This window comes from Onychostruthus taczanowskii, unplaced genomic scaffold (assembly GCF_017590055.1).
Source record: "Onychostruthus taczanowskii isolate IOZ18803 unplaced genomic scaffold, ASM1759005v1 scaffold403, whole genome shotgun sequence".
NCBI classification, from domain to species: Eukaryota; Metazoa; Chordata; class Aves; order Passeriformes; family Passeridae; genus Onychostruthus; species Onychostruthus taczanowskii.
The window spans coordinates 14,976-42,279 of record NW_024501494.1 but is presented as its reverse complement, the minus strand read 5'-3'; the positions used below and the strand labels follow the sequence as shown (position 1 = coordinate 42,279).

The following is a 27,304-nucleotide window of genomic DNA, read 5'->3' as shown; positions in this document are numbered from 1 at the left end:
TTTTGGGTCTTTTTTTTACCCTTTTTTGCCGTTTTTTCACCGTTTTTCACCCAAATTTCACGGGGGTTTTTGGGAATTTTTGGGATTTCCTCCATCCCCAAGAATTTTCCAGGAATTTCCCTCATTCCCAATAATTTTTCCAGAATTTTCTCCATTCCCGACCCCAAATCCCAACAAATTTTGGGACGATTTTGAGCCATTTCGGAGACGATTTTTTGCCGTTTTTCGCCCATTTTTCACTTAATTTCCACCCGATTTTCGCGGGGTTTTTGGGAGTTTTTGGGATTTCCTCCATCCCCAAGAATTTTTCAGGAATTTCCCTCATTCCCAAGAATTTTCCAGGAATTTCCTCCATTCCCCACTCCAAACACCCCCAGTTTTTGGGGCGATTTTGAGCCATTTCGGAGCCTTTTTTTTGCCGTTTTTCGCCCATTTTTCACCCAATTTCCATCTGAATTTCATGGGGTTTTTTGGGAATTTTTGGGGTTTCCTCCATCCCCAAGAATTTTCCAGGAATTTCCCTCATTCCCAACAAATTTTCCAGGAATTTCTCCATTCCCAACCCCAAATCCCAACAATTTTTGGGTCTTTTTTTTACCCTTTTTTGCCGTTTTTTCACCGTTTTTCACCCAAATTTCACGGGGTTTTTTGGGAATTTTTGGGGTTTCCTCCATCCCCAAGAATTTTCCAGGAATTTCCCTCAATCCCAAGAATTTTCCAGGAATTTCCCTCAATCCCAACAATTTTCCCCATCTGAATTTCATGGGGGTTTTTTGGGAATTTTTGGGGTTTCCTCCATCCCCAAGAATTTTCCAGGAATTTCCCTCATTCCCAACAAATTTTCCAGGAATTTCTCCATTCCCAACCCCAAATCCCAACAATTTTTGGGTCTTTTTTTTACCCTTTTTTGCCGTTTTTTCACCGTTTTTCACCCAAATTTCATGGGGGTTTTTGGGAATTTTTGGGATTTCCTCCATCCCCAAGAATTTTCCAGGAATTTCCCTCAATCCCAAGAATTTTCCAGGATTTTCTCCATTCCCAACCCCAAATCCCAACAAATTTTGGGACGATTTTGAGCCATTTCAGAGCCGGTTTTCGCCCTTTTTTTGCTGTTTTTCACCCAATTTTCACCTGATTTTTGCGGGGTTTTTGGGAGTTTTTGGGATTTCCTCCATCCCCAAGAATTTTCCAGGAATTTCCCTCATTCCCAAGAATTTTCCAGGAATTTCCCTCATTCCCAAGAATTTTCCAGGAATTTCCTCCATTCCCCAACTCCAAACACCCCCAATTTTTGGGACGATTTTGAGCCATTTCGGAGCTATTTTTTTGCCGTTTCTGGCTGCTTTTCGCCGGTTTTCACCCAATTTCCACCCAATTTTCACGGGGTTTTTGGGATTTCCTCCATTCCCCAACTCCAAACACCCCCAATTTTTGGGACGATTTTGAGCCATTTCGGAGACGATTTTTTGCCGTTTTTCGCCCGTTTTTCACCCAATTTCCATCCGAATTTCATGGGGGTTTTTGGGAATTTTTGGGATTTCCTCCATTCCCAAGACTTTTCCAGGAATTTCCCTCATTCCCAACAATTTTTCCAGGATTTTCTCCATTCCCAACCCCAAATCCCAACAAATTTTGGGACGATTTTGAGCCATTTCGGAGCTATTTTTTTGCCGTTTCTGGCTGCTTTTCGCCGGTTTTCACCCAATTTCCACCCAATTTTCACGGGGTTTTTGGGATTTCCTCATTCCCAAGAAATTTTCCAGGAATTTCCTCCATTCCCCACTCCAAACACCCCCAATTTTTGGGACGATTTTGAGCCATTTCGGAGACGATTTTTTGCCGTTTTTCGCCCGTTTTTCACCCAATTTCCATCCGAATTTCATGGGGGTTTTTGGGAATTTTTGGGATTTCCTCCATTCCCAAGAATTTTCCAGGAATTTCCTCCATTCCCCACTCCAAACCCCCCCAATTTTTGGGACGATTTTGAGCCATTTCGGAGCCCTTTTTTTGCCGTTTCTGGCCGTTTTTCACCCGATTTTCGCCGGGTTTTTTTGCGAATTCCTGGGCATTCCCCCTTCCCCGTGGGAATTCCGGGATCTCTGGGAATTCCAGGTGAACGAGGCGGAGCAGGAGCGGCTCTGGAGCGAGCGGGAGCACCAGCGGGTGACGCGGCTGTGCCAGGAGGCCGAGGCCGAGGTGCAGCGGCTGCAGAAATCCCTGCGGCGCGACATCGCCCGCAGCCGGCCCTACTTCGAGCTCAAGGCCCAGTTCAACCAGAGGCTCGAGGTACTGGGAGGCACTGGGAGGGTCACTGGGACCAGTTTGGAGCACTGGGGTTTGGATTGGAGCGGATACTGGGCATACTGGGCATACTGGGAGCACTGGGAGAGAAGGATCTGAGAGGAACTTGGAGGTAAAAAAGGGACTGGGAGCACTGGGGTGGACTGGGAGGGACTGGGATGGACTGGGATGAACTGGGATGAACTGGGAGGGGACTGGGATGAACTGGGAGCACTGGGAGTCCCAGTTTAGCCGGATACTGGGAGCAACTGGGAGGCACTGGGAGGGTCACTGGGACCAGTTTGGAGCACTGGGATTTGGATTGGAGCGGATACTGGGCATACTGGGAGCACTGGGAGCACTGGGAGAGGATTCGAGAAGATCTTGGAAGTAAAGAGGGAACTGGGAAGGACTGGGAGGGTCTGGGAAGGACTGGGATGGACTGGGAGGGACTGGAAAGGGACTGGGAGGGAACTGGGAGCACTGGGAGGGACTGGAAAAGGACTGGGAGCACTGGGTTTCAGTGTTTCCAACACAAATTTTCAGGATTTTTGGGAATTCTTAGGAATTCCTGGAATCTTCAAGAATTCCTTGGAATTGTTAGGCATTAAACCCACTTTTAATTAATTTTAACCTTTTTTCACATCTTTTAACCAATTTTTTTCCAATTTTCATCAAAATTTCAGTGTTTCCAACACAAATTTTCAGGATTTTTGGGAATTTTTAGGAATGCCTTGGAATCTTCAAGAATTCCAAGAATGCCTTGGAATTCAAGAATTTTTAGGCCTTAAACCCATTTTTTAATCAATTTAAACAGGTTTTTAACGTATTTTCACCAGATTTTCACCGATTTTCACCGAATTTTCACCGATTTTCACCCGGATTTTTGGACATTCCACGGATTTTCACGGATTCCCTCCTTTTCCCCCTTCTCCAGGAGCACAAATCCCGGGTGAATTCCCTGGAGTCGGCCGTGTCCCAGGCCAAGCTGCGCTACTCGGTGGCGCTGCGGAACCTGGAGCAGATCAGCGAGGAGATCCACGCCCGCAGGTTCCAGAGGATCCTCCGGAAAAAAAAACTCCGGGAAAACCCCCTGGGAGCCGAGGGCGGCCCCGGGAACCCCGAAATCCCCGGAATTCCCAGAGAAAGCCACGGAATTCCCGGAGAAAGCCGTGGAATTCCCGGCGGAAACCCCAAAGTCAGCGGAGGAATCCCCGGAATTCCGAGAGAAGATTCCAAAATCCGCGGAGAAATCCCCGGAATTCCGAGAGAAAACCACGGAATTCCCGGAGAAATCCCCGGAATTCCGAGAGAAAACCACGGAATTCCTGGAGAAATCCCCGGAATTCCGAGAGAAAACCACAGAATTCCCAGAGAAATCCCCGGAATTCCAAGAGAAAACTGTGGAATTCCTGGAGAAATTCCTGGAGAAACCCCCGGAATTTCAAGAGAAAACCCTGAAGTCCACGGAATTCCCGGAGAAATTCCTGGAATTCCAATAGAAAACCACAGAATTCCCAGAGAAATCCCCGGAATTCCTGGAGAAATCCCTGGAAATCTCGGAATTCCCGGTGAAAATCCCAAAACTCCTGGCGAAAATCCTGGATTTTCCCCTGAAATCTCGGCTGGAATCGGAAGAATTCCCAGAATTCCAGGCCAAAATCTTGGAATTCCGACTGAAATTCCTGATAATCCTGGAAATCCCAGAGAAATCCCGGCCGGAACGAACAGAATTCCTGGAATTCCGAGAGAAAATCCCGGAATTCCCAGCGAAAATCTTGGAATTCCTGGTGAAATCGGAATGGGCAGAATTCCCAGAGAAATTCCCAGAGAATTCCCGGCTGGAATGGGCAGAATTCCGAGAGAAAGCCTTGAAATTCCCGGAATTCTGAGAGAAATTCCTGGAATTCCGAGAGAAAACCCCGGAAATTTCAGCGAAAATCCCGGAAATTTCAGCTCGGTCTCCTCGGCAACGTGCGGAATTCCAAGAGAAATTCTTGGAATTCCCGGCGAAAACCCCAAAAATTTCGGCGCGATCTCCTCGGGAACGTGCGGAATTCCCGGAATTCCGTCGGAAACGCCCGGAATTCCGCGGGAAATCTCCACCTCCGGGGATTCTCTGTCGCTGCTGAGCCTGCAGACCATCGCCTCGGACCTGCAGAAGTTCGACTCCGTGGAACATTTGTCGGGAATTCCGGGAATTTCGGGAATTCCGGACGCGCTGAGCCTGCACAGCGAGGAGCTGGGGGAGGGGCGGGAGAGGCCGAGGGGTTTCCGGCACCATCGGAGCGTCAGCCTGTGAGGGGATGGTGGGAAATTTGGGAATTCTGAGGGGGAAAATCCCGAGGAATCCTGAGAAATCCCAAAAAATTCCGAGGAAATCCTGAGAAATTTGAAGGGAATCCCAAAAAGTCACAAGCAAATCCCGTAAAATGCTGGGAAATTCCGAGGGGATCCCAAAATATCCTGTGGAAATTCCAAAGAAATCCCAAAAAAAATCCAAGGAAATTCCCAAGAAAATCCCACAAAACCCAAAAAGTCCTGAAAAACCCCAAGGAAATCCCAAAATGTCCCAAAGAAATCCCATAAAATCCCAAAAAATCCCAAGGAAATCCCGAAAAATTCCAAGGTAATCCCCAAAAAATCCAAGGAAATCCCGAAAATTTTGAGAAATCCCAAGGAAATCCCATAAAATTCCAAAGGAAATCCCAGGAAAATCCCAAAAAGTCCCAAAAAATTCCAAAGGAAATCCCAAGAAATCCCATAAAATTCCAAAGACATTCCAAAGAAGTGCTGAAAAATCCCACAAATCCCCAGGGAGATCCCAAAAAAAAGTGAAAAATTCCCAAAAAAAGCCACAAAATTCCCATGAAATCCGAAAAAATTCTCACAAAATCCTCAGGAATCCCAAAAATTGCAAAAAAAATCCCACAAAAATCTCCAAAAAATTCCCCAAAAAATCCCCCCCAGAAATCCCAGGAAATTCCTGGAGGAGATTTTGGGAATAAATCTCTGGAATTTTGGGGATAAATCCTTGGAATTTGGGATTTTTTTGGGAATAAATCCCTGGAATTTTGGGGATTTTTAGGTTTAAATCCCTGGAATTTAGGATTTTGGGAGGGGGGGGAGGGATAAATCCTTGGAATTTGGGATTTTTTTGGGAATAAATCCCTGGAATTTTGGGGATTTTTAGGTTTAAATCCCTGGAATTTAGGATTTTGGGAGGGGGGGGAGGGATAAATCCTTGGAATTTGGGGAATAAACCACTGAAATTTGGGACTAAACCCCTGGAATTTGGGAATAAATTCTGAATTTTGGGATTTTTTGAGAATAAATCCCTGAAATTTGGGATTTTTTGAGAATAAATCCCCGAAATTTGGGATTTTTTGGGGAAAAAAATCCCTGAAATATGAAATTCTTGGGATTAAACCCTGGAATTTGGGGATAAATCCTTGGAATTTGGGGTTTTTTTGGGAACAAGTCCTTGAAATTTGGGATTTTTTGGGACTAATCCCCTGAAATTTGGGGATCTTGGGACTCCCACCTCCCAAAATCCCAATTTCCCCCCAGAATTCCCAATTTTTTTTTTTTGGGATAATTCCCCTTTCCCAAAATGGCGCCAAGAGCCCAATTGCACTAAAGGGGGGGTCTTGGAATTTTTGGGAATTTTGGGAATATTTGGGGGTGGGGCTGTGATGAGAACCCCCCTGGTTCGAGGCAGCCCCGGAAATTTCCACGAATTTCATCCAAAAATTCCCAAAAAATCCTCCAGGAATTCCGGGAAAATTCAGGAATTTGGGAATTTTGGGGGGGGAAAAAATCCCGGAAAAATGTTGATATCAATAAAATTCCTTCTTGTTGTAATTCCGAGTTTTTCTTTTCCTCTCATCATCCGTGGATTTTTTTGGGATTATTCTCCTTTTTTTTGGGAATTTTTTGGTGTTTTCTCGTTTATTTTGGGGGATTTTCCCAATTTTTTATCCCAATTTTTTTTCAGCTTCATCCCAAATGGTTTTTGCTTGGGAAAATCTCAAAAAAAAAGGGAAAATCCCCCCAAAAAAACGGGAAAACCACCACAAAAAAGGGAAAATTCTCCCCTAGAAACGGGAAAATTAAAAAAATCAGGAAAAATCACCCAAAAACAGGAAAATTCTCCCAAAAAAATAGGAAAAAATCCCAAAAAAATCTGGGAATAAACCCTCAAAAAATGGGAACAATTTCCCCCAAAAAAGGTGGGGAAAACTTGGGAAAAAAATCACAAAAATGTAGGAAAACCCCCAGAAAAAAAAAGTGAAAATCCACCCAAAAAATTGGGAAAACCACCCCAAAAATGGGAATTCCCACCCAAAAAATTAGGAATATCCATATTTTTCCACATTTTCCAACATTTCCCCAAATTTTCTTTTATTTTTCCACATTTTTCCCATTATTTTTCCACATTTATTCGACTTTTTTCAATTATTTTTCCGTTACTTTTCCATATTTTCCTTTATTTTTCCATTATTTCCCCACATTTCTTCCATATTTATTACACATTTTTCCACATTTTCCAAATTTTCCTTTATTTTCCCAATTTTTCTTTATTTTCCCATATTTTCCACATTTTCCATTATTTTTTCCATTATTTTTTCCGTTCTTTATTCCACTTTTTTCCATTATTTTCCCACTTTTTTCCCCATTTCCCGACATTTTTCCATTATTTTTCCATTAATCTTTCTACATTTTCCCACATTTTCCCACTTTTCCTTTATTTTCCATTGTTTTTTCCATATTTTTCCACATTTTCTCCATTATTTTCCCACATTTTTTCCATTATTTTTCCATTATTTTCCCACATTTCCCAAATTTTCCCAAATTTCCCCCAACAACCCAAGGCTGGGTCTTGAGATTGACCAACCCCGGTTGGGCACTGGGAGCGCTGGGAATGATGGGAATTCCCCCTCCAGTCATTAATTAGCCAATTAATCATCCCCTAATTAATCAGAGATCGTTAATTAGCCATGAGAATTCAATTGGCCCACCCCAAGGTTGGGTCTTGGGTTGGCCAAGCCCAGTTGGGCACTGGGAGCGCTGGGAATGATGGGAATTCCCCCTCCAGTCATTAATTAGCCAATTAATCATCCCCTAATTAATCAGAGATCGTTAATTAGCCATGAGAATTCAATTGGCCCACCCCAAGGTTGGGTCTTGCGTTGGCCAATCCCAGTTGGGCACTGGGAGCACCAGGAACGCCGGAAACCCACTGGAACCATGGAATGATGGGAATTCCCCAAGTTCCCACTTAATTAATGAATGAATTCACCCCTAGTTAATTAGAGATCGTTAATTAGCCACCAGATTTGGAGGAGGAGGAGGAGGAAGAGAAGGAAGGAGAAGAAGAAGAGAAGGAAGAGGACGAGAAGGAGGAAGAGGAGGCAGGGAAGGAAGAGGAAGAGGCGGCGGCGGCGGCTTTGCCGTGGGTGCGCTGGTGCCGGTTGAGGTGCGAGCTGCGGCTGAAGCACTTCCCGCACTCGGGGCACTTGTAGGGCTTCTCGCCGGTGTGGACGCGCCGGTGGATGGTGAGCTCGGAGCGTTGGATGAAGCTCTTGCCGCACTCGGAGCACTGGAAGGGTTTCTCGCCCAGGTGGATCCGCTGGTGCTTGATGAGGTTGGAGGAGACGCTGAAGCACTTGCCGCACTCCTGGCACTTGTAGGGTTTCTCGCCGGTGTGCATCCGCCGGTGTTTGGTGAGGTCGGATTTTTGGATGAAGCCTTTGGAGCAATCGGGGCATTTGTAGGGTTTCTCGCCCAGGTGGGTGCGCTGGTGTTTGATGAGGTTGGAGCGGACGCCGAAGCTTTTCCCGCACTCCGGGCATTTGTAGGGTTTCTCCCCCGTGTGCATCCGCCGGTGTTTGGCCAACGCCGAGTTTTGACCGAAGCTCTTGCCGCACTCCGGGCACGCGTAGGGTTTCTCGCCGGTTTGGGTGCCTTGATCCTTCAAATTCGACCCTAAATTCGAGCCCAAACCCAAATTTTTCCCGCACTCGCCGCATTTCTCCGCCCCGGCGCCGCGATCGCCGCGCGGCTCCCCCGAAATCCGGCAGCGTTTTTGGAAGCTTTTCCCTCCTTTTTTCCCCTCGTTTCTGCCGCATTCCCGGCACGGCTCCCGGTGGATTTTCCGGTGCCGTTCCAAGTGGGAGCTTTGGGAAAAACTCTTGCCGCAGCTGCCGCATCGGAAAGGTTTCTCCCCCATGTGGATTCGCCGGTGCCGATCCAGGTGGGAACTCCAGGAAAAGCTTTTCCCGCACTCCCGGCACTCGTAGGGTTTGCCGGGAGCGTGGCCGCGCCGGTGCTGCGCCAACGCCGCCGCCACGCCGAAACCCTTCCCGCATTCCGCGCATTTGTGGGGTTTCTCCGCCGCTTTTTTGGCCGTTTTGGGGTTTCTCGGCGTTTTAGCCGTTCCGCTTTCCGGCGCTTCCGGCGATCCCGCCCCGCACTCGGCGCAGCGCCCGCCGGATTCGGCCGCGGCGTGGGTTCGGCGATGCCGATCCAGGTGGGAACTCCAAGAAAAACTCTTCCCGCACTCCGGGCACTCGTAGGGTTTCTCGCCGGTGTGAATCCTCCGGTGCCGCTCCAGGTGGGAATTCCAGTTGAATCCTTTCCCGCAATCGCCGCATTTGTAGGGTTTCTCCTCCAGGTGAAGCTTTTGGTGCTTCACCAAACCCGAACTGGCCGGGAAACTCTTCCCGCAAACCCCGCACCGGCACGGCGCCGCGCCGGCGTGGATCCGTTGGTGCTGGATGAACGCCGAGCCGACGCTGAAGGATTTCCCGCAGTCGGGGCATTTGTAGGGATTTTCACCGGAATGCCGGCGTTGGTGGGTCACCAAACTGGAGCTCAACCGGAAACTCTTCCCACATTCCGGGCATTTATGGGGTCGTTCCGTCCCGCGCCGGCGTTTCGGCAACGCCAAAGCTTTGCCGCAGTCGTGGCAGCGGAGGTTGCGCGGTTGGAATTTCTTGAAGCCGGATTTTCCTTGGCGTTTTCCCGGCGCTTTTCGGGGCTGGGGTTCCGCTTTCGGGGTCTCGGCGGTGCCGGGTTTGGCGCCGGTTGGGCTCGGGGGGGATTTGGGGTTCGGCGCCGGCGGCGTGCCGGGGATTTCGGGTTTGTCCAGAGGGTCCGGAGGCGGCTCTTCCTCATCATTGTCGCTCGGCGAGGCTGGGACGGCGTCTGGAGGGGGGAAAAGGGGGGATTTGGGGGTTTTTTGGGGGGTTTTGGGGTCTTGGAGGAGTTTTTGGGGTCTTGGGGGGATTTGGGGTCTTGGGGGGATTTGGGGGTTTTAGGGGGATTTGGGGATTTTGGGATTTTGGGGGGATTTGGGGTCTTGGGGAGTCTTTGGAGTCAGGGGGAACTTTCGGGATCTTGGGGGGATTTTGGGGTTTTGGGGATTTTGGGGTCTTGGGGAGAATTTGGGTCTTGGGGAACTTTGGGGGTCTTGGGGATTTTTGGGTGTTTGAGGTCGTGGACGGGTTTGGGGTCTTGGGGGATTTTGGGGTCTTGGAGGAGTTTGGGGTCCTGGGGGGATTTTGGGATTTTGGAGGGATTTGGGGATTTTTGGGGGATTTTGGGATTTTTGGAGGAGCTTTGGAGTCTTGGGGAACTTTGGGAATCTTGGGGGGATTTTGGGGATTTTGGGGTCTTGGAGAGGCCTTGGGGGGATTTGGGGATCTTGGGAGGATTTGGGGATCCTGGGGGGATTTGGGGATCTTGGGGGGATTTTGGGGATTTTGGGGTCTTGGAGAGAATTTGGGTCTTGGGGAACTTTGGGGGTCTTGAGGGGATTTGGGGATTTATGGGGTCTTGGAGAGGCCTTGGGGGGATTTGGGGATTTTGGGGTCTTGGAGGAGTTCGGGGTCTTGGAGGAGTTCGGGGTCTTGGAGGAGTTCGGGGTCTTGGAGGAGTTCGGGGTCTTGGAGGAGTTCGGGGTCTTGGAGGAGTTCGGGGTCTTGGAGGAGTTTGGGGATTTTGGAGGGATTTGGGGATTTATGGGGTCTTGGAGAGAATTTGGGTCTTGGGGAACTTTGGGGGTCTTGGGGATTTTTGGGTGTTTGAGGTCGTGGACGGGTTTGGGGTCATGGGGGGCTTTGGGGTCTTGGAGGAGTTTTTGGGGTCTTGGAGGAGTTCGGGGTCTTGGAGGAGTTTGGGGATTTTGGAGGGATTTTGGGATTTTGGGACATTTGGGGTCTTGGAGAGGCCTTGGGGGGATTTGGGGATCTTGGGAGGATTTGGGGATCCTGGGGGGATTTGGGGATCTTGGGGGGATTTTGTGGAATTTGGGGTCTTGGAGGGGTTTGGGGTCTTGGGAAAATTTGGGGTCTTTGAGGGGTTCAATGATTTTGGGGGATTTGGGGTCTTGGAGGGTTTTTGGGACTCTGGAAGGGTTTGGGGTCTTGGAGAGGCCTTGGGGGTCTTTGGGGATCTTGGTGGAATTTGGGGATTTTGAGGACTTGGAGGAGTTTTCAACTGGAAGACCCCAAACCCATTCTTGGTTGCGTTGGCCAACTGGAAGAGTCCAACCATGCCCTAGGTTGGGTTGACCAAGTAGAGGAGCCCAACCACGCTCTTGGTTGCGTTGGCCAACCACGCTCTTGGTTGCGTTGGCCAACTGGAAGAGTCCAAACCCGTTTTGGGTTGCGTTGACCCAACTGGAAGATCCAACCCCCGTTGACTCACCGGCGCCCAGGCCGCGTCTCCGGTGCGATTCGGCGAAGGCGGTGATCCGCGGCCAGCTGATGGCGATCTCCTCGGCTTTTGGGGGAAAAATCGGGAATTTTTGTCAACTTTGTGAATTTTGGGAATTTTCCACACCCCGTTTTCCCACCCCGGCTCCGTTTCGGGGTGAAATCCCCAAATTTTGGGCGAATTTTGTTGATTTTTGGGTGAATAAATTTCGCTGATTTTTGGGGGGACAACTGGACATGACTCAGACCCCAAAATGTGGGAAAATCCAGGAAAATCCGTCCGGAATTGGGGTTTTAATTCCGATTTTTTAATTAAACCCAATTAATTTCAATTTTGGGCTTAATAATTAAGGAATTGTATCCCAAATTAAGGAGAAATCCAAGGAAATTTGGGGTCTTACCCAAGGAAATGACGCTCTCGTAGCTTTCCTGCATCTCGTCCCGGAATTCCGAGTTGATCCCGGATTTTTTTGGGGAAAAATCCCAAATTCCTGGAATTCCGACAGCTCCTGGTCAGATTTTGGGATCCTGGAGGGGAAAAAAAAAAAATCTTTAAATTTGGGTTTTTTTTCATGTTTGGGGAATTTTTTTTTGGGGGGGGGGTAATTTTTTAGGGATTTTTTTTTTAATTTTTAGGGATTTTGGGGAAAATTTTTTGGGAATTTTTAGGTAATTTTGGGGAATTTTTAGGGATTTTAAAGGGAAGTTTAAAGGATTTTAAAAGGGAATTTTAAAGGAATTTTTGGAGATTTTGAAATAATTTGGGGGAATTTTTGGTGGATTTTTTTGGGCAATTTCGGGGAATTTTAGGGATTTTTGGGGGGAATTTCTAGGGATTTTGGGGGGAATTTTTAGGGATTTTTTTTGGGATTTTTAAGGGAATTTTTGGGGAATTTTCAAGGAATTTTGGGGGTCCAGGGCTGGGGAAACCGAGGAATTTTAGGGAAGGGACACCCCCACCCTAAATTCCCACCTTAATTCCCACCCAAATCCAGGTTTTTTAAATTTTGGGAAGGGTTTGAAGAAGGATTTGGTGTTTCCATGGAAAAAAAAAAAAATGCAGGGGATGAAGGGGTTAAAAAACCCAATTTTTAAATGGGGGGGGGCGCTGGAATTTAAATAAATTTAAAAATGAAAAATGGGAATAAAAGGGGGAAAAACATGGAGAAAACGGGGGGAAAACGGGGAAAGAAAGGGGGGAAAAAATGGGGAAAATTGGGAAAAAAACGAGGGAAAAATCCGGGAAAAAAAACCGGGAAAATGGGGGGGGATAAAAACAGAGGAAAAGGGAAAAATAACGGGAGAAAAAGCCTGGAAAACGCGGCAGAAAATGGGGAAAAACGGGAAAAAATAAGAAAAATGGAGGAGGGTCTCGGCCGGGATGCGAGGACAGAGAAAAATGAGGATCAAAAACACAAAAAAAACGGATTTTGGGGGGAATTTTGGGGCAGAAAAAGCGGATTCGGAGCAGGGGAGGCGGTGAAAATAATCGGGAATTCAAGGGTTAAAATCCCAAGGGAATGAAATCCCGGTGTTTTTTATTTTTAATTAATTTTTTTAAATAATTGTTGCCATCTCTGGGCGCGGTCGGGAAGGGATAAATTGGAGGTTTTTTTGGGTTAAAAAAAAAATAAATAAAATAAAAAGCGGAATTTTGGAATTTTTATTACCTGGATGCCGGAGGAAAAGCTGGAAGAGATCTTGAAATTGGGGATTTTTGGGGTCTTTAATTAGTGGGAAAATGGAGGATTTGGGGGTCTCTAATTAAGGGAAAAAATCGGGATTTGGGGGTCTTTAATTTGTGAGAAAATGGGTTAGGGGGGGGCCTGAAATTCCTGCAAAAATTGGGGATTTGGGGTCGTTAATTTGTGGAAAAAATGGGGGATTTGGGGTCTTTAATTATTTGGAAATTTGGGGAATTTGGGGTCTTTAATTCTTGGAAAAAATGGGGATTTTGGGGTGTTTAATTCATGGAAAAGTCGGGATTTGAGAGTCATTAATTCCTGGGAAAATCAGGATTTTGGGGTCTTTAATTCATGGAAAAATTGGGGGGCTTGGGGTCTCTAATTAGTGGAAAAATCAGGATTTGAGGGTCATTAATTCCTGGGAAAATCAGAATTTTGGAGTCTTTAATTCATGGAAAAATTGGGGATTTGGGGTCTTTAATTCCTGGAAAAATTGAGGATTTGGGGGATTTAATTTGTGGAAAAATGGGGGATTTGGGGCCTTTTATTCCTGGAAAAATTTAGGATTTTGGGGTCTTTCATTTGTGGAAAAAAATGGGAATTGTGGATCATTTAATTCCTGGAATTTTTTGGGGCTGGAATTTTAGGGGCTGGAATTTTTTTGGGGTCTGGAATTTTTTTTGGGACAGAATTCTTAAGGGCTGGAATTTTAAGGTCTGGAATTATTTGGGGACTGAATTTTAATTTTTTTGGGATTTTCCAGGATCCCGGAGCGGGCGATGGATCCGTGGGGGGAGGAGGAAGAGGAGGAGGAGGAGGCGGAGCCGGAGGTGATTTTTGGGGATGAGGGGGAGGAAGATCCCTACGATCCCAACGGAATCCAGGGTAAGTTTGGGAAGGGGGAAAAATCCCATAAATCCCATGAAAAATTCCCATAAATCCCATTAAAAATTCCCATAAAACCCATTAAAAATTCCCATTAATCCCATGAAAAATTCCCATAAATCCCATTAAAAATTCCCATAAATCCATGGCCTCCATCCCAATAGAATTCAGCCTCCAAATCCCGTGGGAATTCAATTATTTTCCCATTAATGGGATTTTTTTCCCCTCATTTCTTATCCCAAAAATCCCATTTCCCGTGGGATTTCGTCAGGGAATTGAGGGGAAAAAATTGGATTAAAATTGATGGGATCGATGCCTCTGTTCCCATCCCCATGGAAATCTCATAAAAATGGGGAAAATTCCAAAAAAAATGGGAAAACCCCATAAAAAATGGGGAAATCCCATGGGAATTGGGAAATGATGAAAACCCCACCAAAAAAAGGGGGAAATTCCACAAAAAATTGGGGAAATGCCACAAAAAATGAGGAAAGCCGCATAAAAAATGGGGACAAATCCCGTAAAAAATAGGGAAAACTTCACAAAAATTGGGGAAATTAAGAGGGAAAACCCCATAAAAAATGGGGAAATCCCATGGGAATTGGGAAAATCCCACAGGAAATGACAAAAACCCCACCAAAAAAGGGGAAAATTCCACCAAAAATTGGGGAAAACGCCACAAAAAATGGGGAAAACTCCATAAAAAATGGGGACAAATCCCATAAAAAATGGGGACAAATCCCATAAAAAATGGGGAAAATTCCACAAGAAGCTGGAAAAACCCCACCAAAAAATGGGGACAATCCCAGAAAAACCCCCCAAAATTCCCAATTTTCCCCCTCTCCCAAACCCCAGGAACGCCCGACTCGAACCCAACGTTGGCGGCGGCTCCGGAAATCGTGGAATTGGATCCCGGCGCCCTCTTCCCCAACCCCGACCTTTCCGAGCGGGAAACTTTCCGTTGGACCGTGGTTCAACAAATCGACCCCGGGACGTCGTCGAAGAGCCGGAAGAGGAGCCCCAAATCCCAAAGTTTCTCCAACTTCAAGAGCATCATCGTGCTCCAGAAGAGCTACGAGTGCTCGGAATGCGGCAAGAGCTTCAGCTGCAGCTCCCATTTTTCCAAACATCGCCGGACGCACACCGGGGAAAAACCGTTCCGGTGTTTCCACTGCGGGAAGAGCTTCAACGTCTCTTCCAACCTCTACCGGCACCAACGCGGCCACGGCGGCGCCGAATCGGCGCCGGAAAAGCCCCGCGGGCTCCCCTATAAATGTCAGGAATGCGGGAAGAGCTTCCGGCGGAATAAAGAGTTGGCCACTCATCAACGGCTCCACACCGGGAATTTGCCCTTCCAGTGCGGCGACTGCGGGAAGAGTTTTTCCTGGAGCTCCCATTGGCTTCGGCATCAACGGATTCACACCGGGGAGAAACCCTACGAGTGCCCGGAGTGCGGGAAGAGTTTTTCAAGGAGTTCCCATCTTTACCGGCACCAACGCGGCCACGCCGGGGGTCGTTCGTACATCTGCACTTCCCATAAATCCCATGAAAAATTCCCATAAAACCCATTAAAAATTCCCATTAATCCCATGAAAAGTTCCCATAAATCCCATTAAAAATTCCCATAAAACCCATTAAAATTTCCCATAAATCCCATTAAAATTTCCCATAAATCCCATGAAAAATTCCCATTAATCCCATTAAAAATTGCCATTAAACCCATTAAAAATTCCCATAAATCTGTGGCCTCCATCCCAATAGAATTCAGCCTCCACATCCCGTGGGAATTCAATTCTTTTCCCATTAATGGGATTTTTTTCCCCTCATTTCTTATCCCAAAAATTCCATTTCCCATGGGATTTCGTCGGGGAATTGAGGGGAAAAAATTGGATTAAAATTGATGGGATCGATGCCTCTGTTCCCATCCCCATGGAAATCTCATAAAAATGGGGGAAATTCAAAAAAAAAATGGGAAAACCCCGTAAAAAATGGGGAAATCCCATGGGAATTGGGAAATGATGAAAACCCCACCAAAAAAAGGGGAAAATTCCACAAAAAATTGGGGAAATGCCACATGGCCTCCATCCCAATAGAATTCAGCCTCCACATCCCGTGGGAATTCAATTCTTTTCCCATTAATGGGATTTTTTTCCCCTCATTTCTTATCCCAAAAATTCCATTTCCCATGGGATTTCGTCGGGGAATTGAGGGGAAAAAATTGGATTAAAATTGATGGGATCGATGCCTCTGTTCCCATCCCCATGGAAATCTCATAAAAATGGGGAAAATTCCAAAAAAAATGGGAAAACCCCATAAAAAATGGGGAAATCCCATGGGAATTGGGAAATGATGAAAACCCCACCAAAAAAAGGGGGAAATTCCCAAAAAAATTGGGGAAAATCCCAAAAAAAATGGGAAAACCCCATAAAAAATGGGGAAATCCCATGGGAATTGGGAAATGATGAAAACCCCACCAAAAAAAGGGGGAAATTCCCAAAAAAATTGGGGAAAATCCCAAAAAAAATGGGAAAACCCCATAAAAAATGGGGAAATCCCATGGGAATTGGGAAATGATGAAAACCCCACCAAAAAAAGGGGGAAATTCCACAAAAAATTGGGGAAATGCCACAAAAAATGAGGAAAGCCGCATAAAAAATGGGGACAAATCCCATAAAAAATGGGGACAAATCCCATAAAAAATGGGGAAATCCCATGGGAATTGGGAAAGTCCCACAGGAAATGACAAAAACCCCACCAAAAAAGGGGAAAATTCCACCAAAAATTGGGGAAAACGCCACAAAAAATGGGGAAAACTCCATAAAAAATGGGGACAAAACCCGTAAAAAATGGGGAAAACCTCACAAAAATTGGGGAAATTAAGAGGGAAAACCCCATAAAAAATGGGGAAAACCCATGGGAATTGGGAAAATCCCACACGAAATTATGAAAACCCCACCAAAAAAGGGGAAATTCCGCAAAACATTGGGAAAATGCCACAAAAAATGGGGAAAACTCCATAAAAAATGGGGACAAATCCTGTAAAAAATAGGGAAAACGTCACAAAAATTGGGGAAATTAAGAGGGAAATCCCCATAAAAAATGGGGAAATCCCATGGGAATTGGGGAAATCCCATGGGAATTGGGGAAATCCCAGGGGAATTGGGAAAATCCCACAGAAAATTATGATAACCCCACCAAAAAATGGGGAAAATTCCACAAAAAATTGGGATAACGCCACAAAAAATGGGGAAAACTCCTTAAAAAATGGGGATAAATCTTGTAAAAAATGAGGAAAACCTCACAAAAATGGGGGAAATTTTAAAAAAAATGGGAAAACCCCATTAAAAAATTGGGAAATTCCATGGGAATTGGGAAAATCCCACAGGAAATGACAAAAACCCCACCAAAAAAGGGGAAAATTCCACCAAAAATTGGGGAAAATGCCACAAAAAATGGGGAAAACTCCATAAAAAATGGGGATAAATCCCATAAAAAATGGGGAAAATTCCACAAGAAGCTGGAAAAACCCCACAAAAAAATGGGGAAAATCCCAGAAAAAACCAGGAAAAACCCCCAAAATTCCCAATTTTCCCCCTCTCCCAAACCCCAGGAACGCCCGACTCGAACCCAACGTTGGCGGCGGCTCCGGAAATCGTGGAATTGGATCCCGGCGCCCTCTTCCCCAACCCCGACCTTTCCGAGCGGGAAACTTTCCGTTGGACCGTCGTTCAACAAATAAAAATGGGGAAATCCCATGGGAATTGGGGAAATCCCATGGGAATTGGGAAAATCCCACAGAAAATTATGATAACCCCACCAAAAAATGGGGAAAATTCCACAAAAAATTGGGATAACGCCACAAAAAATGGGGAAAACTCCTTAAAAAATGGGGATAAATCTTGTAAAAAATGAGGAAAACCTCACAAAAATGGGGGAAATTTTAAAAAAAATGGGAAAACCCCATTAAAAAATTGGGAAATTCCATGGGAATTGGGAAAATCCCACAGGAAATGACAAAAACCCCACCAAAAAAGGGGAAAATTCCACCAAAAATTGGGGAAAACGCCACAAAAAATGGGGAAAACTCCATAAAAAATGGGGACAAATCCCATAAAAAATGGGGACAAATCCCATAAAAAATGGGGAAAATTCCACAAGAAGCTGGAAAAACCCCACCAAAAAATGGGGACAATCCCAGAAAAACCCCCCAAAATTCCCAATTTTCCCCCTCTCCCAAACCCCAGGAACGCCCGACTCGAACCCAACGTTGGCGGCGGCTCCGGAAATCGTGGAATTGGATCCCGGCGCCCTCTTCCCCAACCCCGACCTTTCCGAGCGGGAAACTTTCCGTTGGACCGTGGTTCAACAAATCGACCCCGGGACGTCGTCGAAGAGCCGGAAGAGGAGCCCCAAATCCCAAAGTTTCTCCAACTTCAAGAGCATCATCGTGCTCCAGAAGAGCTACGAGTGCTCGGAATGCGGCAAGAGCTTCAGCTGCAGCTCCCATTTTTCCAAACATCGCCGGACGCACACCGGGGAAAAACCGTTCCGGTGTTTCCACTGCGGGAAGAGCTTCAACGTCTCTTCCAACCTCTACCGGCACCAACGCGGCCACGGCGGCGCCGAATCGGCGCCGGAAAAGCCCCGCGGGCTCCCCTATAAATGTCAGGAATGCGGGAAGAGCTTCCGGCGGAATAAAGAGTTGGCCACTCATCAACGGCTCCACACCGGGAATTTGCCCTTCCAGTGCGGCGACTGCGGGAAGAGTTTTTCCTGGAGCTCCCATTGGCTTCGGCATCAACGGATTCACACCGGGGAGAAACCCTACGAGTGCCCGGAGTGCGGGAAGAGTTTTTCAAGGAGTTCCCATCTTTACCGGCACCAACGCGGCCACGCCGGGGGTCGTTCGTACATCTGCACCTACTGCGGGCGGAGTTTCGGCAGCATCCTCCATTTCGAGCGGCACCAACGGACGCACACCGGGATGAGACCCTACAAATGTTCCCTGTGCCGGAAGAGCTTCGGCGACGCGCCGGCGTTGGTGAAACACCAACGGATTCACCTCGGCGAGGGCCCCTTCCGCTGCGAGGAGTGCGGCAAAGCTTTCGGCGCGCGCTCGCAGTACGCGCGGCACCGGCGGAGTTTCCACGGCGGCTCCGGCGCCGAGAAGCCGTACCGGTGCGGGGATTGCGGGAAGAGTTTCTCCTGGAGTTCCCACTGGGAGAGGCACCAACGGATTCACACCGGGGAGAAACCCTACGAGTGTCCCGAGTGCGGGAAGAGCTTTGGGAGGACGTCTCATCTTTACCGGCACCAGCGGACGCACGCCGGGGGTCGGCCCCACGTCTGCGGGGAGTGCGGGAAGAGTTTTAATTCCACGCTCCACTTCCAGAAGCACCAGCGGGCGCACGGAGCCGGGTCCCGGAAAAGTTGCGGCGAGTGCGGGAAATCGTTCTCGGATCCGTCGGCGTTGGCCAAGCATCAGCGGGTTCATGAGGGGTCCCAAAAAAGTGGGAAATCCGTGGATGACTCGTCAACGTTGGCCAAGAATCAACGGGTTCAAGAGGAGTCACAAAAAAGTGGGAAATCCTTGGTTGAGTCATCAATGTTGGCCAAGAATCAACGGGTTCAAGAGGAGTCACAAAAAATCGGGAAATCCGTGGATGACTCGTCAACGTTGGCCAAGAATCAACGGGTTCAAGAGGAGTCCCAAAAAATTGGGAAATATGTGGATGACTCGTTAACGTTGGCCAAGAATCAACGGGTTCAAGAGGAGTCCCAAAAAAGTGGGAAATCCTTGGGTGATTCGTTAATTTTGGCTAAAAACCAACAGGTTCACGAGGAGTCAGAAAAAAGTGGGAAATCCTTGGTTGAAACCCAAAAATCCTGCTCGGAATGCGGGAAATCCTTCTCGGATCCATCGGCGTTGGCCAAGCATCAACGGGTCCATGAGGATTCCCAAAAAATTGGGAAATCCTTGGTTGAATCCCAAAAAAGTGGGAAATCCTTGGATGAATCCCAAAAAATTGGGAAATCATTGGAAATGCGGGAAATCCTTCTCGGATCCATCGGCGTTGGCCAAGCATCAACGGGTCCATGAGGATTCCCAAAAAAGTGGGAAATCCTTGGTTGAATCCCAAAAAAGTGGGAAATCCTTGGTTGAATCCCAAAAAAGTGGGAAATCCTTGGTTGAATCCCAAAAAAGTGGGAAATCCTTGGTTGAATCCCAAAAAAGTGGGAAATCCTTGGTTGAATCCCAAAAAATTGGGAAATCGTTGGATGAAACCCAAAAATCCTGCTTGGAATGCGGAAAAACCTTTGGAGACCCTTCAGCGTTGGCCAAACATCAGCAGATCCATGAAGAATCCCAAAAAATTGGGAAATCTTCGGATGAATCCCAAAAATGTGGAAAATCCTTGGTTGATTCGTCGACGTTGGCCGAACATCAACGGATTCATGAGGATTCCCAAAAAATCTGCTCGGAATGCGGAAAAACCTTTGGAGATCCTTCAGCGTTGGCCAAGCATCAACGGCTCCATGAAGAATCGCAAAAAATTGGGAAATCCTTGGATGAATCCCAAAAATCCTCCTCGGAATTGGGAAAAACCTTTGGAGACCCTTCATCGTTGGCCAAGCATCAACGGCTCCATGAGGGATCCCAAAAAATTGGGAAATCCATGGATGAACCCCAAAAATGCGGAAGAACCTTCGGAGATCCTCCATCGTTGGCCAAGCACCGACGGTTCCAAGATTCCGGCCGGAATTTCGGGATGGGATCCCAACTCCGGAGGAACCTCCGGAGTCACGGAGAGGAGGAAATGCCGGAAGGGTGAAACGGAAAAAAAAATTGGGAATTTTTTCCGACGTTCCCGGCCGTAGTTTTGGGTAGGGTAGAGTAGGAAAGTAGGGTAGAAATGGCAAAAAAAAAAAAAAATTGAATTTCCGTTTTTTCCGTGAGTTTTCCCAGAAAAAATAAAAATCAGCGGGATGGATTTGGAGAAAATCCTGGAATTTTGGGTGGTTTTGGAATTTTTTTGGGGGGGGGGAAAGGCCCCGATCCGGAGGTTTTGAAGAAAATCGGGAATTCCGGGCGGTTCCGTAATTTATTGTATTTATTCAGCCGGAAGATCCCGAAAAATCGGGAAGGAAATCCCAAAATGAGGATGGAAAATCGGGGAAAAAAATGGATTTGATCCCAAAAATCTTCATGGATTGGGGTGGGAGCCAAACGGGAATTCCGGGGTTTTTCCCTGGGGGTTTTTTGGGATTTTTTTGGAATTTTCTTCTTTGTTTGTAATGTGAATAAAAAATAGATTTAGTGAGGAATTCGTGGAATTTTTCTTTGGAGATGAAATGGGGGGAAACTGGGAATAATCCCTGGGAAAATTGGGAAGTTTTGGGAATTTTGGGGGGAATTTTGGGGCAAATCTTTGGGAATTCTGTGGGAATTTGGGGATTTTTTTGGGGCAAATCTTCAGGAATTGTTTGGGGCTATTTTGGGAAGTTTTTTGGCTTTTTTTGGGCATCCCTTGGGATTTTTTTGGGGGCAAATCTTTGAGAATTCTTTGGGAATTTTTTCGATATCTAGGGAATTGTGGGGGCAAATCTTTGGGAATGTTTTGGGATTTTTGGGGGCAGATCTTTGGGAATATTTTGGGCATTTTTTGGGCATCCCTTGGGCATTTTTGGGGGCAGATCTTTGGGAATTCTTTTGGCACTTGGGGATTTTTTGGGGGGGCAAATCTTTGGGGAATTCTTTGGGAATTTTGGGGTAAATCTTTGGGAATTTCTGGGCGATTCCTTGGGTTTGGGATTAGAACCGGGTCGGGATCAGTTTTGGGATCGGGACCGGGATCGAGTCCGGGATCAGGTCCGGACGGGGATCGGGACCAGGATCTGATCCAGTTTGGGACCGGGAGCGGGATTCGAACCGGGTCTGGACCGGGAGCGGGATTCGAACTGGATCGGGATCAGTTTTGGGATCAGTTTTAGTTTCGGGATCGGCACAGGGAGATCCCCAAAACCGGCGAGTCCCAAATTCCTCCCAAATCCAGCCCAAATTGTCCCGAAATCATCCCAGAATTATCCCGAAATTCTTCCTCAAATCATCCTAAAATTGCCCCCAAATCCCCCCAAAATTCCCTCCAAATCATGCCAGAATTATCCCAAAATTATCCTAAATTTCCCCCCAAATCCACCCCAAAATTTTCCCCAAATCCCCCTAAAATTTCCCCCAAATCCACCCCAAAATTTTCCCCAAATCCCCCTAAAATTTCCCCCAAATCCACCCCAAAATTTTCCCCAAATCCCCCTAAAATTTCCCCCAAATCCACCCCAAAATTTTCCCCAAATCCCCCTAAAATTTCCCCCAAATCCACCCCAAAATTTTCCCCAAATCCCCCTAAAATTTCCCCCAAATCCACCCCAAAATTTCCCCCAAATCCCCCTAAAATTCCCTCCAAATCATGCCAGAATTATCCCAAAATTATCCTAAATTTCCCCCCAAATACACCCCAAAATTCTTCCCAGATTATCCCAAAATCCCCCCAAAATTTCCCTCCAAATACTCCCTAAAATTCCCCCAAATTTACCGCAAAATAACCCAAAATTTTCCCCCAAATCATCCCCAAAATTCCCGCCCCAAAATCTCCAAACTATCCCAAAATTTCCCCTAAAATTTCCCCCAAATCCCCCTGAAATTATCCCAAAATTCCCTCCAAATCATTCCAGAATGATCCCAAAATTATCCCAAAATTCCCCCCAAATCCACCCCAAAATTCCCCAAAATAATCCCAAAATCATCCCTGAATTGCCCTCAAATCATCCTAAAATTACACCAAAATTCCCCCAAATAATCCCAAAATTACCCCAAAATTCCCCCCCAAAAATCCTCAAGTTATCCCAAAATTTCCCCTAAAATTCCTCCAAATCCACCCCAAAATTATCCCCAAAATCCACCCCAAAAATCGGGATAAAGCCCCCCAAAAAGCCCCAAAATTCCCGAAATTTTTGGGATCCTGAGGGGTTTTTTTGGGATTTTCCAGGCTCGGATTTGGGATTTTGGGGGATCCCCCAAATTTGGGGTGAAGATGCAGGAGAATTACGAGAACGTCATTTCCTTGGGTAAGAGGATCTCGAAATTTTGGGAATTTTTGGGGGGAAAAGGGAATTTTTTTGAAGGGAATTTTGGGATTTTTTGGGGAATATTTTTAATATTTTAAATATTTTTAAATTTTGACATTAAAATAAAATTAAATTTATAAGTTAAGTTTTATTTTTTTGAAATTATTCCAAAATATTTTAAAATATTTTGGGAGGGGTGGGAATTTTGGGAATTCCCTAAGGAATGAATTTGGGAATTTTTTGGGAGCTCCTGGGGCAAAATTTCGTGGAATTTTGGGATTTTTTGGGGGAATTCTTGAGGCAAAATCTAAAAATTAAATTTTAGGAACCTTCAAAATTCTGTATGGAATTTGGCTGCCTCAGTTTCCCCAGAATGCTTTTCCCCCTAAAAAATCCCCAAAATTTGGGGATTTCACCCCGAAACGGAGCTGAGGTGAGAAAATGGGGTGTGGGAATTTCCCAAAATTCCCAAAAATTCCCGATTTTTCCCCCAAAAGCCGAGGAGATCGCCATCAGCTGGCCGCGGATCACCGCCTTCGCCGAATCCCCCCCCCCGGCGCCGCCCCCTCCCCCGGGGGTCTCGGGCGATGGGGGAGGGGCGGAGCCGGATCTGCGCCGGCAGCTGGGGCTGATCCTGCAGACGGCCGGGAGGAGCCAGGTGGAGAAAATGCTGCGGGAATTGGTGCGGGAGCAGGGCCAGGCCGGAAAACGCCGGAACCGGAGGAGGACGGCCAAAGATGAGGGTGAGTTTGGGGGGGTTTTCCCAAAAAAAAAATCCAAAAAAATGGGGTTTTCCCAAAAAAAATTCCAAAAAAATGGGGTATTTCCAAAAGAATTTAAAAAAAAAAAGGGTTTTCCCAAAAAAAAAATTGGTTTTTGTTAAAAGATTCCCGCCAAAAAAAGGGTATTTCTCAAAAAATTAACCAAAAAATGGGTTTTTCCAAAAAAATTTCCCAAAAAATGGGTTGTTCCCAAAAATTTTTTTTAACAAAAGGTTTTCCGAAAAGAATTCCCACCCAAATATGGTTTTTTTCCAAAAAAAAAGGGCTTTTCCCAAAAAAGTCGCAAAAAAATGGGATTTTCCCATAAAAATTGCCAAAAAAGGGGTTTTCCCAAAAAAGTCGGCAAAAAAATGGGATTTTCCCATAAAAATTGCCAAAAAAGGGGTTTTCCCAAAAAATTCCCCCCAAAAAAGAGTATTTCAAGAAAAAAGCCCAAAAAATTGGTTTTCCCCAAAAATTCCCTAAAAAACTGTGTTTTTCTCCAAAAAACCTGATTGTTCCCAAAGAGTTTGGGGTTTTTTGGGAATTTTGGGGTCGACCAGTCCAATGGTCAACATCAACCCAATCCATGGATTTCCGTGGAAAAATTTGGGGTTTTTTTGGGGAATTTTGGGGTCAACGGATCCATGACCAAGGTCAATGATCAACGTCAATTCAATCCATGGAATTCCATGGAAAAATTTGGGGGTTTTTTGGGGAATTTTGGGGTGAACGGATCCATGACCAAGGTCAATGATCAACGTCAATTCAATCCATGGAATTCCATGGAAAAATTTGGGGGTTTTTTGGGAATTTTGGGATTGACCAGTCCATGACCAAGGTCAATGGTCAACATCAACCAAATCGTGGAATTTCATGGAAAAGTTTGTGGGTTTTTGGGAATTTCGGGGTCAACCGGACCATGGCCAAGGTCAATGGTCAACATCAACCCAATCCATGGATTTCCGTGGAAAAATTTGGGGTTTTTTTGGGGAATTTTGGGGTCAACGGATCCATGACCAAGGTCAATGATCAATGTCAATTCAATCCATGGAATTCCATGGAAAAATTTGGGGTTTTTTTGGGAATTTTGGGAGTCAACGGATCCGTGGCCAAGGTCAATGGTCAGCATCAACCAAATCGTGGAATTTCATGGAAAAGTTTGTGGGTTTTTGGGAATTTCGGGGTCAACCGGACCATGGCCAAGGTCAATGGTCAACATCAACCCAACCCATGGAATTCCATGGAAAAATTTGGGGGATTTTTGGGGAATTTGGGAGTCAACGGATCCATGGCCAAGGTCAATGGTCAACATCAACCCAACCCATGGAATTCCATGGAAAAATTTGGGGGATTTTTGGGGAATTTGGGAGTCAACGGATCCATGGCCAAGGTCAATGGTCAACATCAACCCAACCAATGGATTTCCATGGAATAATTTGGGGGTTTTTTTTGGAATTTTGGGGTTGACCAGTCTGTGGCCAAGGTCAATGATTAAGGTCAACCCAACGAATGGAATTCCATGGAAAAATTTGGGGTGAGATTGGAATTTTGTGTGTCAGCGGATCCATGGCCAAGGTCAATGAACAACGTCAACACAATCCATGGAATTCCATTAAAAATTTGGGGTTTTTTTGGAATTTTGGGGTTGACCTGTCCATGACCAAGGTCAATGGTCAACGTCAACCCAACCAATGGATTTCCATGGAATAATTTAGGGTTTTTTTGGGAATTTTGGGGTTGACCAGTCCATGACCAAGGTCAATGGTCAACATCAACCCAACCAATGGATTTCCATGGAATAATTTAGGGTTTTTTTGGGAATTTTGGGGTTGACCAGTCCATGACCAATGTCAATGGTCAACACCAACCCAACCCATGGAATCCATGAAAGAGTTTGCGCTGCAATTCACGTTCTCCCACTCCGGTGCAGGCGCCGGCGCCGGGAGCGGCCCCGAAGATGACCCCACCCCTCCGTCCACCCAAGACCCTCCCCCACCTCAACCCCAACCCGATCCCGACCTTCCGTCCACCGCCACGAACCGGAAAGCCGCCGGAAGCTGCTCGGAGTGCGGCAAAAGCCCGGCCAAACCCCGGCGCTGCTCCGAGTGCGGCCGGCGCTGCCGCCGACCGGAACGTCCCGGCGCCGACTCGGCGGAGGAGAAGCCGCACCGCTGCGGCGACTGCGGCAAAGCCTTCAGCCGCGGCTCCAACCTGGCGCAGCACCGGCGCATCCACACCGGCGAGCGGCCTCACCGCTGCGGCGACTGCGGCAAAGCCTTCAGCCGCGGCTCCAACCTGGCGCAGCACCGGCGCATCCACACGGGCGAGCGGCCTCACCGCTGCGGCGACTGCGGCAAAGCCTTCAGCCGCGGCTCCAACCTGGCGCAGCACCGGCGCATCCACACCGGCGAGCGGCCTCACCGCTGCGGCGACTGCGGCAAAGGCTTCATCCAACGCTCCGACCTGGAGCGGCACCGGCGCGTCCACACCGGCGAGCGGCCGTACGCGTGCGGCGACTGCGGCAAACGCTTCAGCGTCAGCTCCCACCTGGACCGGCACCGCCGCACTCACGCCGGCGGGCCGGGCCCGCCCGAGCAGCCCCGCGCCAAAACCAAAACGCCGGCGGCCGCGGCGGAATCGGCGCCGTACCGCTGCCCGGATTGCGGGAAGAGCTTCGGGCAACGCTCGGCGCTGGCGAAACACCGCAAGACTCACACGGGCGAGCGGCCGCACCGCTGCGGCGACTGCGGCAAGAGCTTCAGCCGCGGCTCCAACCTGACGCAGCACCGGCGCATCCACACCGGCGAGCGCCCGTTCGCCTGCGGCGACTGCGGCAAAGGCTTCATCCAACGCTCCGACCTGGAGCGGCACCAGCGCGTCCACACCGGCGAGCGGCCGTATTCCTGCGGCGAGTGCGGCAAGAGTTTCAGCGTCAGCTCGCACCTGGACCGGCACCGGAAAATCCACGCCGCCGAACGCGCCTCGTACCGGTGTCCGGAGCACCTGGCCGGGTTTTTGGCGGCTCACCGGCACGGGAGGCTCTTCCAGTGCGGGCAGTGCGGGCGGTGTTTCGGTCAAGGCGCGGCGTTGTTGAAGCATCAACGCTCTCACGGCGCCGCGGCGCCGAAATGCCTGGATTGCGGGAAAAGCCGGGGGTTGTGCCAGGATTGCGGGCGGCAACCGGAAACGGCGCCGGAGAAGCCGTACAAGTGCCAGGAATGCGGGAAAAGCTTCGGGCAGCGCTCGGCGCTGGTGAAACACCGGCGCATCCACACCGGCGAGAAACCCTACAAATGCCCCGATTGCTCCAAAGGCTTCATCCAAAAATCCGACCTCACCATCCACCGGCGGATGCACACCGGCGAGAAACCCTACAAGTGCCAGGAGTGCGGCAAGTGCTTCAGCGTCTCCTCCAACCTCTTGACCCACCAGAGGACGCACCTGGGCGAGAAACCCTTCCAGTGCTCCGAGTGCGGCAAGAGCTTCATCCAACGCTCCGAGCTCACCATCCACCGGCGCGTCCACACCGGCGAGAAGCCCTACAAGTGCCCCGAGTGCGGGAAGTGCTTCAGCCGCAGCTCGCACCTCAACCGGCACCAGCGCACCCACGGCAAAGCCGCCGCCGCCGCCTCTTCCTCTTCCTTCCCTGCCTCCTCTTCCTCCTTCTCGTCCTCTTCCTTCTCTTCTTCTTCTCCTTCCTTCTCTTCCTCCTCCTCCTCCTCGGCCTTCCCGGCGTTCCCGGGCTCCTCGGCCGTGCCGGCGGCGTTGGAGCTGCCCTGGGCGTTGGCGTTGCCGGGCCGGGCGTTCCCGGGGTTTCCGGTGGGTAATTAGGGAGGTGGTTAATTAGGGG

The 27,304-nt window shown here is 47.8% G+C and overlaps 3 protein-coding genes and 1 long non-coding RNA gene across 5 annotated transcripts in view; 3 read left to right on the top strand and 1 right to left on the bottom strand.

Annotated features, from left to right (window-relative positions):
- The window catches only part of LOC121340518 (SH3 domain-binding protein 5-like), a 9,985-nt gene extending 3,841 nt beyond the window's left edge, over positions 1–6,144 (top strand). The window contains exon 3 of one of the 2 annotated variants that reach the window (XM_041413322.1): positions 3,120–6,144. In XM_041413322.1, coding sequence (XP_041269256.1) covers positions 3,120–3,236 — 117 coding nt within the window. In that variant the 3' untranslated portion in view covers positions 3,237–6,144. Of the gene's footprint in view, positions 1–2,286; positions 2,416–3,119 lie in introns of those variants that run through there. The other variant, XM_041413321.1, reaches the window with a different exon arrangement.
- Positions 6,145–7,606: 1,462 nt separating this feature from the next.
- LOC121340515 (zinc finger protein 345-like) lies at positions 7,607–12,703 on the bottom strand. Its single transcript, XM_041413319.1, has 4 exons — positions 12,671–12,703; positions 11,402–11,528; positions 10,993–11,067; positions 7,607–9,489 (listed from the first exon to the last, which is right to left on the bottom strand). Exons 2-4 carry the CDS (start codon positions 11,433–11,435, stop codon positions 7,607–7,609), a joined length of 1,992 nt encoding a protein of 663 aa, XP_041269253.1. The 5' UTR covers positions 11,436–11,528; positions 12,671–12,703.
- Positions 12,704–17,807: 5,104 nt separating this feature from the next.
- On the top strand, positions 17,808–27,290 carry LOC121340514 (zinc finger protein 850-like; the record flags this gene model as incomplete). Its single annotated transcript, XM_041413318.1, has 3 exons — positions 17,808–19,659; positions 23,188–23,433; positions 25,385–27,290. Coding segments are annotated over 3 exons (3,999 nt in total), but the record flags the coding sequence as incomplete, so codon positions are not given.
- Positions 21,416–23,241, top strand: LOC121340516. Its single transcript, XR_005953319.1, has 3 exons — positions 21,416–21,501; positions 22,612–22,690; positions 23,188–23,241. It is a non-coding gene; the product is annotated as an uncharacterized LOC121340516 (long non-coding RNA).
- Positions 27,291–27,304: the final 14 nt, after the last annotated feature.